Source organism: Galeopterus variegatus, unplaced genomic scaffold, assembly GCF_000696425.1.
Source record: "Galeopterus variegatus unplaced genomic scaffold, G_variegatus-3.0.2 Scaffold987, whole genome shotgun sequence".
In the NCBI taxonomy this organism is placed as follows: domain Eukaryota; kingdom Metazoa; phylum Chordata; class Mammalia; order Dermoptera; family Cynocephalidae; genus Galeopterus; species Galeopterus variegatus.
This window is the reverse complement of record NW_007727098.1, coordinates 162056-182275: the sequence shown is the minus strand read 5'-3', so window position 1 is coordinate 182275 and position 20220 is coordinate 162056. Positions and strand designations below refer to the sequence as shown.

Here is a 20220-nt window from a genome sequence, read left to right as displayed (position 1 = left end):
TAAGCTACAGGACAGAAAGACAAAATGCAGACAGAACTTGAGGAGAAGTGGGCATTTCCTCGAGACTGAGGAATCAGAAGTTGATCGCAGTCACGCCCTCCCTGTTGTGGTGGCTGGACATGACGCCGGGTCACCTCCCTCTGGGGAAGCAGTTAAGTGGAGGGTCATGGACCAAGTTAGATGAGTGCGTTTTGCAAACATGGAAAGGTTGTGTGTGTGCACACATGTGGGTGGTGGAGGAGTAGAATGTTCTAGTCTCCAGCTGGGCCTCTTACTTTTGAACTTCCCACCCTACACCCCAGATTCTTGGTCACTCTGCTTCTGCTGTATGACCCTGACCCCACCAACCCCACACCCCAAACCCAGCCATTACTGATTGGGTCAAGGATTCTAATCAGATATCCTGTAATGAGAAATTTAGAAAGGTAAGTGGAGAGACACAAAGACTAGGAATTCTCTGGATCTCATCAAAGGATCCGTGAATTCTTGCTGCTGAGGCCTCCAGGGCCAGCATGGTTCCTTCCCTTGCTCAGTCCTGAGCATTTGGCTCTTTTTTGAATTCCATAAATATCCCCAACCCCTTCCTTCCAATGGTCTTCCCCTATAAAAAGAAGTAGGGTGAAAGTAAAAGGATAGGGACCAAAATCGGATTCAGAAATGAGGCTAGAAATGCATTCCTTAGTGCCTTTTGTACAAATTTGGTTGGAAGATTTTTAGCAGGCACTGCAGACAAGGAAAGCTGAGCTATTACATGATTAACGTCCACCACAGACAAAAGCAGTCCAGTTGATCAGAAGTACAGCTATTTTTGGTACCAAGGCCAGACAGAAAGTTCCTCCCGGGGGCCTTGTGTAGGAAAAATGTCTCCATGCCTTCCTCATGATGGACACCGTGTGCTTCATGGGCTATTTCTTGTAAAGACCCTCCATCAGGCTGACGGCCTTACTTTCAAGCTCAGTTTTGCGAAATCAGTTCTGGGCAGTGGGCAGCAATATACAAGGGGTCTTCAAAAACCTCGTGGAAACAGTCCTACTGTCTTTCATTGTTCCACAAACTTTTTTTTTCCTTTTTGTCTTTTTTACTGACCGGTAACGGGATCGCAACCCTCGGTGTTGCGCCCGCACCGCGCTCAGCCAGTGAGCGGGAACCGGTCTCCACATGGGATCCGAACCCTCGGCGGGAGCGCTGCTGCGCTCCCAAGCGGCGCACTCTCCAGTGTGCCACCAGGCCGGCCCTTCCACAAACTTTTTTTTTCCTTTTTGTCTTTTTTACTGACCGGTAACGGGATCGCAACCCTCGGTGTTGCGCCCGCACCGCGCTCAGCCAGTGAGCGGGAACCGGTCTCCACATGGGATCCGAACCCTCGGCGGGAGCGCTGCTGCGCTCCCAAGCGGCGCACTCTCCAGTGTGCCACCAGGCCGGCCCTTCCACAAACTTTTTGAAGTACCCTCATACAGACTGGGCACCTCAATCCAGGAGTAGATTTTTAGGTATGGGGGAAAAGCAGGTAGACTGTATAACCTCCAAGCAAGCCTCACACCAGGCACAATGGGAAAACCACACGCAAGGAGCTCAGGGTGACCCTCCCGGTCAAGTGCACTTAGAGCTCAGGTACTGTGTGTTCCACCTGGATACACACCTGGACCTTCACACTTTATCAACAATTGGGCTGGGGCCGGGTTGGCTTCTTTTGGGAAAAGGCGAAGAGCTCGTCTCGGTGGCTCGAGGGCACCATCATGAGCAGCAGCCCTGGATCCCAGCTCGCTCTGCTCTGAACGTCCCATCCCAGGGGCCTTCTCTGAAGAAGCCAAGCCTCGCACCGCAACCTAATCAATTCTTGCCCTTAAGAGCAGCTCGGAGCCATTCAATTCCTGAACCCAGCCACGGCTGCCTAGCCTGATGCTAAAGAGGACCCTGAACAAGTCGTGTCTACCATAGCACTGTATGAGAGGGAATGTTGAAACCGGGTATTTTCTGGCTGAGAACAGTGAAGGACCTTTTAACACACTGAACAGAGAGGGCAGTGTAGACTGCACCTTCCCAGGAGACAGAAGTCTGGCCCGTCTCCAATATCCAGCATTGTGTCCTGCGGGGCGCATGTGCCCCAGCACACAGCCACGGGCATCACTGCCCCAGGAAAGCGTGATTCTCAGGCTCACAAAGCTCACAAACCACAGTCAGGGCTCAGAGGAGAGGTCCAGACCCTTCACTGAGGAAGCAGAAGTTTTAGGTTTCTTGAACAAGAGGCAACCGAGGGGCACAAATGCACCAAGTGTGTGGATTGGGGGGCACAGGGGTATGGAGCTGTGAGCCAGTGGTGGCCCCCACCCAGCAGCCAGGCCTTTGGGAGCATCGCTGAGGAGCAGCAGAGGCCTCACCCTCTCTGCTTCTGAGCCCTGGCTTGCCTCCAAACCCCCTTGGGTGCTGGACACTCCTGGAGTTGTCCCATGAGGGTGCAGCCCCCCAAGCTCCTCAGCCTGCACCTTGAGCCCCCACAGTACGTAAGAGGGAAGGAAGCCCCCTCTGCTACTGCATCTGCGTCCCTCGGCCTTTGGCTTTAAAGAAAGGGTGGAGGGGAGTTTCTTCCTGTGCAGAGTGCTGGCCCCTGTGCAGGGGCCATGCCAGCCTTCAGCCTGGACTCCAGGTCCAGCCCTTCATGGTGGCACCTAATGCTGACATTGCAGTCAGCCCAGGCCAGCCTCGCTCCCAGCTCTGCTTCCAGAGGTGCCGGGAATCCTGATCCACCTAGCACCCTGAACCTCCACCCTCGCCCCGCCTGCTCATCTCTCCCAGCCCCGGCTGCATCCCAATGACCCCTGCCAGCCCATGACCCGGAGTGCGCACCTCAGCTGTCCCCAGGCATTCCTGGTGGCTCCAACTCCTCTGCCGCCTGCCAACACCTGCCACCTCCATTCCACATCGTGCTACTGACACAAAGCTCAGGTCTGCATGCGTGACATTTTCTCAAGATGGATTCATTTTGCTCATTTTTAGTTACCAATAAATGAATATAGTCTCAAAAAATTGAAATGTCCCAGATAAAGCAAAAGTTTCTTCAGTTCAGAGGTGCACTGGTTGGTGCACCCACCTGATCCCAATCTTTCCCTGCCCGATGCATGTCCTTCTTTAAAAATACACAGGTTCGTTTTTGTGTGTGTGCATACCCACCTACACATATACACACACACATACACACACACACATATGCACACACATACACATACACATATACACATACACACACATACATATGCACACACACATACACATATACACACTTGTACATACATAGATATACACATACACACGTATATACACACGTGTACACATACATATACACACACGTGTACATAGATATACACATACATATATGCACACACATGCACACACACCTATACACATGTATATGCATAGATATAAAGTACATGTATATATACACATACATGTATGTGCACACATATATATGTACGTTCAAATTATTATATGTGTATGTTTTCTTCTTTCATAAATGGTTGCCCTACACTTCCTTCTAGCCTTAATTATCTACCAGCCTGCAAGCCTGTGACTATATGAAAATAGTTGAAAAAGGATGAAAACCTAAAAATCATAACATCTAAGACAACGAAAAGGAGAAATACTTCAAGAAACTGAAGCGATTTCAAGAGATCTTTCTGGGGCTCAGCTTCTAAGGGAACAGCGCATGTCCTAGCTGGACCCCGGGCAGCAGCAGACCTCGAGGCAGCCACTGGCCGAGGCTGGACCGTGCTGTGGCCTGGGCCCTGGAGAGGGACGGGTTCTTTTCCACCTCCCAGTGCCAAAGCCTGGCTCCCTACTGGACCATCTGCCTCAGGGGCCCTCCTCTGCCCTCCACAGGACTCTGCTGCTGCTGGCAGGAGGGCGATGGCACCTACAGACCCTCAGGCCTCCCCCATCTGGGGCCAGCTCACAACTCCTGCACCTCCTTGCAATTGTCAGGTTCTCTGTGATGCGTCTGTTCCTTCTCAGTCAGGCTGCCTGGTCCTAACTGGGTACAGCCCTTGGCACAGCAGCCCCTCATCCCATCCCTCAAAGCCTCCTGTTTGCCCCCGACTGGGAGCCCTTGAAGGTGGACTCCCTCTTTCCGCCCTCCAGTTCTGGCACGTTCCATTTACACAACAACTTCACAAGTTCCCCCACAGGGCAAACTTCAGGCACGTCTTCCTCCCCGTCCACAGACACCACTCGTGTGCTCTAGAACCCTGACGTGTCTTTTTCACCAGGGTGGGCTTGATTCCCTGTCTCTGCACAAGCATTTTGAGTCCTGCTCTGCAGGTGGCATTTATAAGGTAGACAGGGAGAAGAAAGGCTCATCTTAAGGGAAAGCGTGACGAGCCCGCAGCCTCGCAGGGTGCACAGAACTGGTCATGAGCCTCTCCACCCCCTGGTGCAAGCATCTTCATTTGCTTTATGTGAAAGATGATACATCTCCATCCACCTAAGGTCTGTGACACTCCAACCCCTCCCAGCCTCCACAGAGGTGCTGGGTGAAGACATGACACCCATAGACACGTGGACCTGGCTTCTTTTCCTGCGGCTGCCACTAGCCAGATGGAGGGGTCTGAGCAGGCCCCTGACTGCCTCCAGCCCTCAGTTTACTTCCACAGGTTGTCGTTCTGCAAGCCCATGAGCGGCGGAACTTGGGGTGGTGCCCACACTCTGCAAAACTTCCCAGCAGATGTCTGAACCCCACTGGAAAGCTCCTCGAATGCCTTCACTGGCTGCAAAACTATGTGGGAAATACTAGAATCAGTGAAGTGGCTAACTTAGTCCTGGGAGCAGGGACACAAAGAGGGACGTAGCTCGGCAGTGTAGAGGTGATCGGCCTTGCCTGGGGACTGCTTGAGGTTTAAGCTCAAAACCGCAGGTGTGGACACGTCGCTACTTGGCCAAAGTGGGTCCAACAAAGTGGCTGGTGCCCCGTCTGCCTGATCAGATTAATCTGGCTTCCAGATTAATAGCATATCCTATTTGCTTATTCACTGAATTACTGATCCTTATTGGAAGGATCTCCTGGGGGTCCTAGAACCTCTGCCACCATCGTGCTCCTGAACTGGTCTGCAGGGCTAGCTAACCTTCGGCTGCTTATGACGTACACTTCTCCAGCTTCCCCAAACCCAGTGCCTCACAGGGAGTCCAGACTGAGGGGTGCTATGATCAGACTCTGCCTGGATCCTCCCCCTCCCTGGTATCCGCCTGTGTGTCCTTCCAGACCTCCCAGACCCCATATCTTGTCTGTTTCTTTCTGCCTCTGGAGACGTCTCTGATCCTAACAGGCTGACCACCCCACACCCCCAAGTTGTCCACATCCCTAACCAGTGACTTGTATTATAGGGCCTGGCCTTTTCTATACAACCTATGTACTAGTTCAGATAGTATCCCCCCAAATTTATCTCTTTCCCAGAACCTTAGAATGGGAACTTTTGGGGAGGCAGGGCAGTTGCAGATGTAATTAAGTTGAGAAGAGGTCATACTGGAGCAGGGTGGATGCTTAATCCCCTGTAATCTCCTTACAAGAGGAGGAGAGAACACCAGGCGGTGATGGAGGCAGAGACTGGAGGGATGCGTCTACAAGCCAGGGAACACCCAGGATTGCCAGCGACACCAGAAGCTGGAGAAAGGCACGGAGCAGATTGTCCCCATCACCTTCAGAGGGAGCGTGGCCCTGCCCACACCTGGACCTTGGACTTCTGGCCTCCAGAACAATGAGAGAGCACATTTCTGTTGTATTATTCCACCCAGTTGTGGTGCTTTGTTTTGGCAACCCCAGGAAGCAAACACCTAGTTCTGTTGTAACCAACACAGGCATGACACCTCCTGTTAGGAGACAGGCCCCCCATGCAGGTCTGGTCGGCAGTTCCCACCGCTCATGCAGTGGTGCCCAGTGAAATTTTTGAGAACTTCAGGATGCTGTCAAGGAACCCGGGGATGCTCTCTAGAGCATTACAACATCAGTGCTAGAACATTCTGTTCCCTATCGGGCTTTGCAAATGGAATTCCCAATGACTTTCCCTGGGAACGTCTGCTGTGAGGACCACTCGGTCATACCTGCAATGTCTCAATCATATGATGTTTGTCATTAGGTTCGTGAACAGGCAGAAGAGCAGTCATTCCAGGGAGATGATTTTAGGGGTACCAGAAACAATACTGCCCCCCATAAAAAAGTAAAGGAAAACTCCCTTCCCTATCCTTTCCCTATAAGTCAAGAGACTGAAATCCCACTCCTGCTGTGGCCTGGCCTTGCAGATCAAGAATCACTCCAACGTGCGGGTCTTTTTGAGTGCAAGTGCAACCAGGAGAGAGAGGAATACCACCCCAGACCTCTAACGCTCAAGGGCGAGTCTGCCTTCCACATCACTGTCTTCCCTAATGCAACGTTCTAAGTCAGCAGGAAGGATTGAGAGTAGACACAGGAAAGGAGAAATAAACTCCATGTACTTTACAGTTTGCTGTGTATATTTCATATTATGATCCATGGTGCTCAAGCGAGAATACTTTATCCTCAAATCACCAGTCCTCGGGCGCCTAAGGGACTTTCTTAAACACACATATTTCCTTCCTGTTCCTGCAGCAAATTCATCCCAGCTTCCGTTCCCTGCTGCCCAGAGGCCAAAACAGAGAAAGTCAGGATCTGCCAGAAACAGGTGCCGTCAAATCCCCCAAATACCAAACCACAGGGTGATTATCAGTAAGACCAAGCAAAGTCTGGCCATCTGGCCAGGGTATGGGCCTACCCTTGGCTCCAAGCCGGCACTGGAGGCAAATGTCTCCTTTGGTTGTCCTCACGAGTCGTTCCGTTAGTGTCGGGATGTTTACAGTTAACCCCCCAGACCATGCCATACGGAAGGATTCGGCTCTGATAGATTAGTGTAGGAAGAAAGTGACAGGGGGAAACATGTTCTGGAGAGAGGTTTCTTCTTGGGGACAGACACAGCCACCCGGCAGCGCTGGTGCCACTGCATCAGGGTGGCATAGATTAGGTCCCCAGCAGCCCGGCACCCACCTGAAACAATAGCATCAATGTCTTACTTTTTCTGGAGCGGGAGAAAAACCTGATGCCCCCGGGCGAGGTAGACGGGTTGGAGTTGGGGGAAGACTCTTTGGACGAGGAGCGGAAGATCCCGCTGAAGCTCATGCGGCGCGGCGAGCGCGGAGGGGACTCCTGGTAGGGGAACGGGAACACAGTTTTGGGAGAGCTGGGGCTGGTCTTGGGCCTCACAGGAGCAGACACGGGGCTGGAGGGCCGGGCCTGGGGGCCTCTGGAGAAGAGCCCTTTGGAGGGGCTGCCTGAGCTGGAGGGGCTGTCCACCTACGGAAAGACAGACAAATGGATGAGGTCACTCTGAGCTGTGGACTCTCCGGCCCCCACCCTGTACTGGCCCTGTCATTATTGTCCCCTCTCACCTAGCTGCCCGAGAAACAGCCCTAAGCTCTTCTACAGAGGTGGCTGCCAAAGGGTCTGGAGGTAAGTACCTGACCTGCGGACGGCCCACCCACAGGCTGGTCAGTGCCACGTCCCGGAGGCCCGCTGGCCACCCTGTCCAGCTCTCTAGAAGGGGCTTCCAGGAGGTGGGAGGGAGGAAGGGAGGAAGGTCATGGAGATGGCTCGAAATGATGCACCTTCCTCCTTCAACACATGTGTCCTTCTCAAGGACTGACTCCAGGGGGACATGGTTCCCTTGCCCCCGCCAAGGAGGAAGCACAGATCCCCAGGATCCAGAACAGAGCGGGCTGGAGGCTGCAGCCCGAGGGGCCCTGGAGCTAGGAGAGGGGGTGTCTTCCACCTCCGAGCTGCTTTGGCATGTGAATGACTGACATTGCAGGTCAGAGGTCAGGGAGAAAGTTAACAAGACCAAAAATGTTTGAGGTTCACTTCATTGATGATTTAAAATTGCATTATTGTTTGAAAACTTTCTAAACTCCATAACTTTAAGCCGAGGCACACGACTCACAGGCTTGAGGAACATCTGATGTGCCCTATAAGCCCCTGCTCCTGCTGTGTGGGTTTAGGAGCTCATGACCCCCTGGGCATGGTGCTTAGTCTCGCTAAGCCTCTGTTTCCTCATCTGTAAAACGAGGGTAGACGTTCCCTCACCTTGCAGGGCTGTTTGGATGTCAAGCGAGAGCCCACCTGTGGACATCAGCATGGCCCCTAATGAACAGTGGTCACACGATGTAGGTTAAACTGTGGCATCCTGTTACCTAGACAACTTGCCACACAACCGCCTAAAGGACTGCAAGGACCGCCCAGTTCCACAGCAAGAAACAAAGGTAACCTGTCCACAGGGCTCACCGGGGTGAGAATGAGGCCAGACCAGGAATCTCCCAGCACTCTGAACCCCATGACTGGGGGCGTGCTGAGAAGTAGGTGCAGGCATCGCTCAGAGGCCGTCTCTGTCCCACTACAGGAAGGCTGTCCTGACCAGCCCCGTGTAAGTTCTTCCACCACTAGAGGGCGCCCCGAACTCTGGGCTTGTGGGTCCTTAAGGGATCTGGTGCTGGTAGGTCACCGCCTTCAGTGACCATCAACCAGCAGCGTCCAACCTCCAGCTGGGGGATCCCACCCAGCCCTAAAGATCCAGCATCACCACACGGAGGTGCCGGGACCAACGGGGCGCCAACACCTTTGCAAGGGCTCCTGGGGCAGAAGAGCATGGCCTCAAGCTCGCTGCATGATAAAGTTCAAGTTTTTCTCTTTTTTGACCATTTAATATGAAAAGCATTTAGATTCTCTGTCTATAGAGTATTTGGTTTAGCCACTGTCCCACCTACCTATGGGACTCAGGGTAAGTCCTGAAGATAAATTTTAAAACAAGAGGGTCTTCTAGTGGTGGTGAGGGGTATGTGTGGGTGTGGGGTGAGGAGTTGGGGTGAGAGGAGCCTTATCCTCGGTGGGAACATCAGGAACAGGGACAAGAGTGACCCCCCACAAGGTGATACGGCGAGTAAGGACTCTGAACACATGCCTGAGTTTGAATCCTGGCTCAGTGTCTAGCAGTGTGGACAAGTGACTTGAGCTCTCTAAACTTCCGTTTGCTCGTCTATAAAATGGGGGTGCTGGGCTGACGGCCACAGGGCTGTGGGATGACGAGCCGCATACGGGCGCGGTGTTCAGCCCCGTCCCTGGCTCACCCTCAGTGCGTGACTCCCTCTGATGAGCTCGCCTCCTGGTGCATTGGGTCCTAATGCATCCTTGGTGCCTGGGGAATGTCAGGTGGGCAGAAGGACTTCGAGGCCACAAGTCTGGGTTAGGGAAAGACACTGCGTATGCTGAGGGGCCTCCCCTTCTCTGAGGGGAAACCGCAGGGGCTCATAAGCAGGGGGATGGCACAGTCAGATTTGCTTAGGGTCCGCCGTTCTGGTAGCCCCCCACATCCCTCTGTGCAAGGAGCTCGTGGGGCCCGGCTGGCCAGACTGAAGTGCCAGGAGCATGGTGCAGGGGGAGAAAGTGTCCAGAGGTGCACAGCTGCCCCTCACGAGAGAAGGCCCCGGAAGATAGGTGGGCCTTGGGTGGGCCCATGGACCGGGCTGAGGAAGTATTCAGGAGCCCAGGGGAGAGGAGCTGGAGCTGGGAGCACAGGGAGGGGGCCGCTCGCGTGGGCTACCACGGAGGGTGTGGGGGAGGCTGAGCCATATACACCAGAAAACCAGTCACGCAGGGGCCTGAATGCCATATCAGCCTTATTTGATGGGCAGGGGGACCCCAGGATTCTATTGATGGGATTCCATACTGAATTCAGAATGCCAGGACAACCACGCCAGGCATGAGAGGGGAGCCCCAGGAAGCAGACCTTCCATTCATGTCCCCCCAAATGGCCAGAGAACAGTGGATGCCAGGCCCAGGTCAGCCTCTGCCACAGGGAACCGGACCACACTCCCTGATAGTAGGAAAGTGAGATGGAGGGAGGTCGCGGTGGACGTCCCAGGTCAGGTGCACGTCCTGGGTGGGGTGGGGGCAGATGATGGGCGCCGGCTGGAGCCGCCAGGGACAGGCCTGAGCTCTTGCCATTAGGCAAGCCACAGCCAAATGATACTTTGATGAACATAATCGTCTGATGCCCTGGGTGTGGAGGAGACTCCCAGGAGTGGACTTGGCTCCACAGAGCTAATGGAGAGCAGCACTCAGGTCGAGCAGAGCTCGCAGACGGGGCCATTTGTCACAGAGCTGCCAGAGGGGAAGCCGCCCCTTTCCCATCAGGGAAGAGAAAGCTGCAGGCCCGAGAGAGTGAGGGAGAAATCCAGCGGGGGCAGCTTTGGGCTGGCAGGAAGGGGCTGGCAAAGCCAGACAGGGAGAAGGGCACAGGAGAAGGAGGGGGCAGGTGGAAGGAGCCGGCGAAGAGGAGGTCTCCAGGCGCCCCAGCTGGAGCCCACTCGAGCAGAGGCCAGCCCTGCAATCCGGGCACCCAGCTCCCTCCGGGCTCAGGGAGCTGATGGTCTGAGCAGCTGTGATCTGAGACCTGAGAGCTCCCACATGGGCAGGACAGAAAGGGGCTGGTCTTCTTGGGAGAGGAGCTGAGAGGAGGAGTCCACATGTCTGCAGTGGATAAAAGTGCCCTGTCATGTCTGCAGCCCCACCAAATGCAGCGCTCGCTAGGATGCAGGGGGACGCTGGGGGACGCCTTCTTCGTGGTGTCTCAGGTGCATCTGATGGGCTGATGTCACACCTGCACTCCAGACCTGCCCTGAGCACTTGCCACGTGCCAGGCACCGTTCTATGTCTGTGGCAGAAACGATGATCATGTGGGCTGGGTCATACATTCAGCGAGGTTCCTGGGGCAGAGGTTGTCATAGCCTCCACCCTGCTGTCCTCCTCTCGTCCCCAGCTGTCCCCTTCCCTAGGGACAGCAGCGACTCCAGCCGTGCCCATCTTCCCTCCCTGCTCTCACTTCCGTCGTTTCAGGAGCCTAGCAGCATCTCCCACCCTCTTTCAAAGGCCTTGGGAATCCCAGGCATTCCTCTCCCTGCCTCTTCTCCCTTCTCATCCAGCACAAATACTTTTCATCAGAGGCCTGGTCTCCAGGATGCAGTGGGAGGATAAAGGTGTAGGAAAAGAATGCGTTTTGCTGAGAACAGAGGCCTTCACGGGTACATAGGCACCGAGGTCCCGTCAACCTTCTGCAGCTTCTGTTGCTGTGCCACTAGTCGGTCCGATGCCATCTGGTACATGCAGCCACCGTCTCATGAGTTTGTCTCCTCTCCACAACCAGATCAGTAGGGTGTGTAAGGCTCACATTGAGCCTACCTAACATCACAGCCAAGGTCAAGCAAAGTTCTGGGAAACACTGGGGGTGGCAAGAACACCTTCATGGTCCTTTGTGCTTAGATATGGTTCATTCGTGATGATGACTTCACTCTGGAACTCTCTGGAGCCACAAAAGTGGGCCTGGGGGGACTGAGTGAAGCCCCAGTTCTCTCTGTGTCTTTACTTGGGTTTTCACCTGAAGGAAGGGCTTTGCAGAGTTCGACAGCAAGGAGGATGACCCAGACCCTGCAGGCTTCACCTCACAGCCTCGCACAGGGGGCTCTGAGCTTGGTGGTCTTTCCCGCCAGCCCAGGAAGCCCCGCTGACGCCATCCTCCGACGGTCTCTTCTGGCTGGGCCACAGTCACTGCTAAGTTTGCTTGTTCCGGGCTGGGCCGGGCAGGGAACTGACACCAACCAAGCACCACAGGCCTAAATCAATTCATTGATTCAATTGTGTGTAATTCCAAGTGAGAATAGGTTTGCTTTTTCCACTATTGGGACTCCGTCCTACTCCCAGGCTGCTGAGCTCCCGGACACAGCACCCTGCAGCCCCTGCTAGCCCCTTCCCACACTCTCCTGCCACAGGGGTCTGTGGGTGGCAGGATGCCCAGGGAGGACTCCTAGCTCCAGCCCTCTGCTCCACCTTCATGTTTGACTGCAGGAGAAACCAGGCAGATGGCTTTGACCTCCGTCCCCCCGGCCGCCCCGACCCCCTCCACCTGCACGGCTCCCCGCTGCCTGAGCCCGCACAACCAGCAGCCTTGCTGACACCCGGCTTCCTATAGAAGAACTGGTGGGGGAGGGAAGAGCAGTGAGCTGAGGACAGGAGAAGGAAAGGGGACAGGAGACCGAAAGGAAAGGACTGGGGGAGGAGGCAAAACCAGGTGACAGGACAGAGCCCAAAGCCTGGGCGTGGTGGGCAGGACCAACGCCACCTTCGATAGAGATTAGGAAAGCCACAGGTGGTCTCGCGTTGACTGATACTTTCAGCCTCCTCCTCGCTACTCAGCACCTGCGCTTAGCTTAACATTAATCTTCCTCGATGACCTCTGTCCACCTTGGGAAGTCTAGTGGCCACAGTCAGCCCAGCAGATACGATGGGCATGGCCACAGAAGATGAGCCGTCCCTGGCTGGGCCCAGCCACAGCCAGGTGCACAGATGGATGTGTGGGTGGGTGTGCAGGTGGGTGAACAGGTGGGAGTGTGTCTCAGGCTCTGCCTGCCTCGGTGCACTTCGGAGGAGCTGTCAGAAGCCACGAGAAAGGCGGCCTTACCTTCCGAGAGGAATGCTTTTCTGAACTCTCCAGGTCTCCATCCAGGAGCGGCATGGCAAAGGAACTCAGGTCCTAGGAAGGAAAGAGACTGCATGGTCAGGGACAGTGGCCCCAGGTCCAGGGGACGGCACACAGCTCTCGGTGGGCATCACCTCCCCCTTCCTGAGTCCTCCTCCTAAATATCACCATGAGGAGGGGCATGGATGGTGAGCGGTGGCTCAGCCGCAGCCCTGGTGGAGCTGCCAGCCTGCCACCGGCATTCTCAGCATCAGCCACGGGCGAACGCGCTCAGCGGGACCCCGCAGCCTCTGACCCGGTCCCCACAGATTCGCACATCCGAAGCCTTATTTCTGATGTGCTTTTCACCAGTCTCCTTCTTTTAGCAACAGTCCAGACAGACTGTGGTTTTCCAAACATGGTTGTGTATCCATGTACCTTTTGCTGGGAATGTCGTCTCAGATCCTCACTTAGAGGCCACTCTTGGGCAACCCCCTACCCTCTCCCGGAGAACTGACCCTGCTCGCTGCAGCTGCCAGGGACAGCCCCGACCTCACACCCCCCACCCCCAGCACAGAGCCCGGCCCACGGCAGTGCAGAAATTGCCCACACTGCCCGCGTCCCCAAATACTCCAAGCCCCTTCTTTCCTCTGGGCTTGGCTCTTGCTCTTCCAGCCCCCCACCCCCCCAATCCTGGCCCCCAGAGTGAACTCCTATGTGCCATGCAAAGCCCAATTCAAATATTATCCCTGGCCTGGGCCCACCCTCGGGTGGAATTCATTCTCCCAGCTGTGTCCCCAGCGCTTCAGCTATGCCTTTGTTACAGGACTTGTGGCTCCGTATCGGAATCATCTGTCCACTTATTTATCTAACCAGACTTTGAGTCCAGCCAGGGCAAGGGGAAAACTGTTCATGTTGCTATTCTCTGCCGGTCCTGGGCCCGGCATGCAGCAGGCTCCACATGTGTTTGAATTAACTCCCCGTCCAAGCATCCCGACCCCATCAGCGCACTCAGGGGCTGCAGGTCTGTGCTGATGCGCCGGCACAACAACCGGCCCCTGCGGCTGCAGCCCACTGGGAAGTCGGGAGGAATCAGGGTGGGTCTCTTATCACTGATTTTAATAGGTACATTCCTCTCGGTTTCCAATAATCATTACCCTCTAACATTCGTTCAGCAACAGCAGGTTCTACTTGTGAAAGCTTTTTCACAAATACTCATTTACCCTCACACAGCAACCCCAAGAAGCATCATGCCCTAGCAGCTGAGGCCGAGGAGGGTAGGTGACTCATGTCGGGACCGTCTGGAAGGAGCTGGGCCCCTGGCGCTGGTCTTGCTCCCATCTCAGCTGCCTGCAGGAAGGGAGCTGCGGCAGGTCCCACGCAGCTATTTCCAACCCGCGTGAGCTTATGAAAGTATCAGATCAGGCCGACCACTGCCACATGGCAGCCACTCCTGGGCTGTGGGACCCAGGTGCATGTGCCTGCTTGGTCAAGTAGCCTGACAGGGGAGTCCTTCGGCACAAATGGCGGGCTCTGCTGGAAGGCTCCCTGCCCCACATTCCACCATCCTAATCTCAGCTCCCATCTCCCAGAGCTCACCAAGAAACATTACTGCACCTTGGGGGCCCTGTGTGGGAAAATCTCTAACTGCAACTATGGCAACAAGACTATGAGCTTGTGGGGTAACGGGGACCTGGCCTCCTAGCTCAGCTGACATTCCAGAAGGCCCAGGCTCCTGGAGCTTGCTCTGCTCACGAGTTTCTGAATTTTCAACTCCTACCCAGAGCTTCGTCTTTCTTCACTGCTACTGCCTGCTCCTGTCTCCACAGCCCGAACTTCCCCATCCCGATGTCAGCTGGACGGGCCCTCATGGGTGCTGGGAGGCACCAAGAGGTGCTGAGGATGTGATCTCTGCCAAGAGGTGGCTCTGGCACTCTCATTCCCATCAGCTGCACATCACAGATTTTAAACCCTGACCACGTGTTCTGGAGGTGATTATCAGGGTCTCTGGAAAGTGAATTCTCAGGATTTGGACTGATAAAGACACCTGTCAGGAAAGCATCAGGACAAAAGAGAAAAGCCCCAGGTGTGAGGAAATTCCTGAGATGTAAGCCGACCTTAAAGCAGCTCACTCCACCCTCACCCTTCTTTAGAAATCCAAGCAAAGCCAAAAGTCTGCCACAAAAAAGGAAGGTATTAACAACAGGGCCGTCATTCATCTGACATTAGTAACTCTCCCAACTGTTGCCTCATTTGGTCCTTACAGCAACCCACACAAGTAGGAAAGGCAAGTGGGAGCATCCCAGTGTGCGGACGAAGACCCTGAGGGTCAGAGAGGCCAAGCCCAACACCAGTCGGACGGTAGCAGGTCCTGTAGCCCTGGTCCACCCACTCCGCGCTCAGAGCTCTCTAGTCAACTCTAGCAGCTCCTTGGGTGGCTCAGCCCCAGCAACAGAAAAACAACGAGGCATCAGGCTGTAAAGACGTAGAGCTCGTCCATACGAAACAAGGATCCTTGGCACAGTGTGACCTCGGAGGATGAAGGGATGGATGAGGATTTGTGCAGTTCAATGACTCGTCGTCAACGCAGCTGATGACACTAACTTTCTCTTTAAGCTCTTCTTCGTCACTAAACGTAACTCATGCTAACGTCGCAAAGGACAGAAGAGTATGAAAATCCCACCACCACCATCGCTTCACATTCTAGCACCGTCTACAATTTGTACAGTTCTGAGTCTTATGTACAGAACCCCCCACTTATCCCAATACCTCCCCGTAAGGTAATGAACTTTCTAATGTTTACAATCAGCTGATTTGTGGAGTCTTGAAGGACGGGGGCCGTCTTAGTCGTGTTTTAGCCCTGGTAGTTGAAGCTAAGTGTGTATTGATCAGAAACAGTTCCAGCCTCTCAGAGCTTCTGCTGTTCGTCTTACACAATGACTTTGTTGATGCAGCTGGGACGCCCCAGAAAGAGGCCTGATGAAAGTGCAGATACAGGACAAACAGAAAGGCTGCCAGTGTCAGGGGCCCAGGACCCCCACCTAGGGCAGGCTCGGGGTTTCAATGGCCAGGGTCACCGTGGAACATTCCTGTTGGACTCCGACCGAGCAAGGAGCATGTCTTGGAGGATTATCTTCTCCCCTCCCGCTGAGCAGCCCCGAATACACGGAGCGCCATCTGGAGCTACCCTGGGCTGTGGACCTGCTAAGCCGAGGGTCCCTTCCAGGCATATCCAAGCCCCCGCATCCCGCAGGCACGAGAACACAACCTGTTCCCAAACACAGAGCCAGACGGCTGAGCCCAAGCCTCCGCGCTGTTATTTACTCTCTGGGGGATCTTGGGCATGTCTGAACTGCAATTTTCATCTGTTAAATGAGAGGGTTTAAAGAGATAATTTCTGGAGCTGCTTTCAGCTCACACATTCTCTGTTTTTATCTGTTGAGCTGAATAGGTGGGATCAGAAACATTTTAAAGGAATGCTGCTGGATTCAGAATAAAATGCATCTTCTCATCTCCTATTTTAGCCATAAAAATAATTTTCTTTTACCTTCGAACCACCAAATGATCTCCATGGCTCTGGAAGCCATAGGGCCCTTGGGCAGTCTCCATGAACATGGGCTACCCCCATGGAGGTGTGAAGGGGTTCCCTCCACTTCCTTCCCAAGCTTCACAGATGATGGGCTTGCACCCTGCTGCTTTCTACCTTAACGTGTGTCTAGATCCACTTCTGAAGTTCTAACCCTCCCGGTTTCTTAATTTCCAAGGTCCCTCAATCCTCAGGACCTGAGTTGTTGGCACAAATGCCACGTGAGTTCTAGTGGATACTAAGCATGATTCAGAAAAGCCTTGAGTGCTGGCCTCCTCGGTGTCATGGCCCCGAGGCACTGGGGTTCCCATCTGGATCCCTTCCTGCCCACCGGCCCATCCCTCAGCCACGGATCGGCTCCACCCACGTCTGAATCTGAGTTGTCACTGTGGCTTGAGGTTTGTCTCTCGCGATGGGGCCTTGGCAAGCCCCTCAGGTGGGAGGCCCGAGGGAGGTGTCTCCAGCTGGCCCAGACTCACGCGGTCCCTAAAAACCACCAGATGGGCAATTCTGGGTACTGATGGGCAGCGGGAGGTGGCCAGAGCCACGGTCAATTGGAGCCTTTGGAAAACATTTATGTTATATAACCACTTTCAGAAAAATAAACAAATACTGAATCACTGGAACTAGGCAACAGGGGAGGGGCAGTGGCCAAATTAGGGAAAGCCTAAACTTAACTCTCAGAACGTTCCAGAACTATTTATTTTCCACAGAGGACATCATGGTTTCTGATTGCAGTCAGAAAAAAAAGAAAACCCACTACTTTTCACTCCCACAGACACCCCTCCTCCCCTCCCCCCAACCTGGTGGTCCTGTTCACGTGGCTGGCTCAGGTCTCCCCCTTCCTGCCATGCCCTCCACCACCAGTGACCCTGGTCTGGCAGCCTGACCCCTCCCGGCTTTAAGGAAGTGCCTATTCCATCAATATCCCAATTCCTCATCCAGTCCAGTGCCAGCCACCCACAGGCTTCTCTAGCTCGATGGCAGCTCCAGACATTAAACTCCTTTTTTTCTCAAATCCAAGTAGCTACAGAATCTCTAGGCCGGAGCAGTCGGGAGACCTCAGTCCCCACCCCCCAGCTCTCCATCACCATCTGTGTGCAGTGAATCACTTCGGTCTCTAAGAGCCCCTGTTTTCCAATCTGTCAAATGTGGCCACAGGGCTTTCTGCATCACAGGGTGCTGGTTCTGGAAGCCACACAGGAGGGCCCTTCCCAGGGTGTGAACCCTCACTCCTGGGACTGGCGAGGGCACTGGCCGAGGACACGCTCTGGCCTGACCACGGAGGCTGTGGGGAGGGCAAAGGGCATCTCCAGGGCAACCGGGCCGAGGGCCATCCACCAGGCCGTCTCCCACCCACAACCCAGGTCTAAGATCAGTTTGGAAAGACTTCTGCAAAGACACTGGCTGCCTCTCCTTATAACTACAGAGCGGCCTTTATCCCTTTCCTAAGCCGAAAGACAGGGCGATTAATCACTCGTGCAGGGCAGTGCTGCAGAGGAACGACCCAGCGCGGTGGCTGCTCCTGGAATCGCTGGCTCTCTTCCTGTGTCAAAGGCAGCTGGGCCTCTCCCTGACGTCCAGGAAGCCTTGGAGGGACTCTGCCTCTCCAGAGCCAGCTGGAGGCTTGGAGGGACCCTACAGCCCCCTCACAGTGCGGCCGAGGATGCTACCTCCTGCCCAGCCCTCATTAGTTGTCCCAGCCTCCAGGCGCTTGCCCTGTGGGATGACGAGGCCCCATCCCATGTTCCCAGGGCCCTCTCTCAGTCCCCTCCTAGCTCAGGCCCCCAGAGTGGCCTCTTAACGGCAACTGTTCCCAGGCCAGGTGAGTCCAGCCTCTGCTACCCACTGAAGATTAGTAACTTGAATCAACCTGGGTTCCTGTCTTCCAGCATTTGTGAGTTCCTCCTGGAAGAGGGGAGCCTGGGGGCCCCCCCAGAGGGATAAGTGGGGTGGAGGCTACGAGGGCTCTGGGTCTGCAGGGGTCTCAGTCAATGAAGAGGGAGGCATGCGCCCGGGAGGGGGCACGCAGGGGTGGGAGCCACGCAGCATGTTCCATGCAGCCATGTCCACAGGGGCCACCACTGGTGGCTTTCCAGCTCCCCTCAGAGGCCTGGCCTGGGCTGCAGGTTGCTGCCTCAGTGCAGAGCTATGCATATCTCTACAGGTGGCATCTCAGGCCATGGCCAGATGAAGGGAGGAGAAGGTGTTACAGAACAGGGAGTTTGGTCCCCACTGACCAAACCCCACCATGGAGCCAGTGATGGCTGATTTTATGTGTCAGCTTGGCAAGGCCATACTACCCCCAACGCAATCAAACTCTAATCTAGGAGGCTGCTATGAGGGTATTTTGTAGATGTGGTTAATAGCTGTAATCAGCTGACTTTGAGTTGAGCAGATCACTCCCATCATGGGGGTGGCCTCATCTGTCACCTGAAGGTCTGACGAGCAAACAAGTTTTCCAGAGGAAGAAATTCTGCCTCAAGACTACAGCATCAGCTGCTGGGTTTCCAGACTGTCAGTCTGCCCCAACAAGTACACAGCCAGTTCCTCAAAACAAATCTCTTACACGGGTATATATTATATAAAAACATGTATATAAGTATATTAGTTATATATTATGTCCTCTGTCTCACAGACCCACATGGCCCTGGGTCAGCTCTGAGGCTCCCCCCACAGCGCCTTCCCCGTCCACCCTGCCTAATGCTCCCACAGGGTAAAAATCAAGTGGTTTTGGTGTATGTTTTAAGGCAAACTGCAGGAGGGACACCGCAAACTGGAATAAAATTGGGCACCCAGGGAACATGTTTATAAGGTCACGGAGTTGCTGACTGGCTCTGAGTCACACCCTTCTTTACTTAGGAGGACCTTGTGGAAGAGAAAGTGCCTCTAAATGAGGGCTTAGAGACGTCTCATTTCTGCTCCCACCCACCTGCCCAACACATGGCTTTGGGACTTGCCCCCAGACCTGAGGTCTGCAATGGTTTTCGACTCAGTACTTAACTGCAGTGTCCTTCAGATGCTCTGCATGGAGGGGCTCCGGGTGCCATCAGCCAAAGTCTACACAGCAGCAGGTACGTGGAGACCAGCTGGGTGCAGGAGAGGGTGTCTGCCGTGTCTCCTTCCAGGCAGGCCCCACACTCCCCGCAGCTCCCAGGAAGAACACAAAGGTGTTCGGGAGCACACGACACCCTCCTACGGAGCCCCATGTCCACTCATGATTCCTAGGAGCCCCACACTGGGCCGGACCCCCCATGGAGCAGGTTAGTGACACTCCCGACGGTCACATATTAGCTCTTTTTAAAGTTTATTTTTTCGTCCTTTGAACTAATTTAGCCCTGTTGTTTAAAAAGAAGACAAATTGAGCCTATGTCCTCTCTGTGAGATAGGGCTGAATTCTGCCCCAATCAGCTGTGTCCATTGGAAACTCACTTCCCGTCTCTGGTCCTCAGTTTCCTCATCTGAGGCAGTAGGTGTTCAGGCTCGAGCCCCAGAGCTCCTCCAAGAGCCTCCCAAACCCCAATTCCGTTCTCGGCCCCTCCTGCCAGCCCCGTGACCACACTTCTCCTTTGTATGCACCCAGTTGTGCCCCAGGCCGTGATGGGTCACTGCCCGTGGTGGGCACACCCTGAGTGCAAGTCCCAGGAGGCACGCACATTTCGGGGCCTCGGCAGGACAAACACTGATAAGTAATATTGGCCGGGCGTGGGCAGAGGGAGGGAGGGATGAGCAGGCACAGCGCAGGGCTTTTAGGGCTGTGAAACTATATGACACCGTGATGGCAGCTACGTAACATTAAACGTTTGTCCCAACCCACAGAATGTTCAACACCAAGAGTGAGCCCTAATGTAAATTGTGGACTTCAGATAATAATAACGTACAATAAAGGCTCATCAATCATAACAAAAGTATCACACTAATGACCCCAGATAGGACACACACAAGACATTCATAACAGGGGAAACTGAGCCAGGGGCTTGGAGGGAGGGGAACGTACAGGAACTCCCTGTGCTTTCTGCTCAATTGTTCTGTAAACTTAAAACTGTTCAAAAAAGTCTATTTATTAAAAAAACAGTAATAGCG

The 20220-nt window shown here is 54.4% G+C and overlaps 1 protein-coding gene across 3 annotated transcripts in view; it reads right to left on the bottom strand.

Annotated features, from left to right (window-relative positions):
* The window catches only part of PRKAG2 (protein kinase, AMP-activated, gamma 2 non-catalytic subunit), a 290841-nt gene that overhangs the window by 207882 nt on the left and 62739 nt on the right, over positions 1-20220 (bottom strand). For all 3 annotated transcript variants that reach the window (XM_008574036.1, XM_008574037.1, XM_008574038.1), the window contains exons 2-3: positions 12555-12626; positions 7066-7345 (exon numbers count right to left, since the gene is read on the bottom strand). In XM_008574036.1, coding sequence (XP_008572258.1) covers positions 7066-7345; positions 12555-12626 — 352 coding nt within the window. The remainder of the gene's footprint in view (positions 1-7065; positions 7346-12554; positions 12627-20220) is intronic.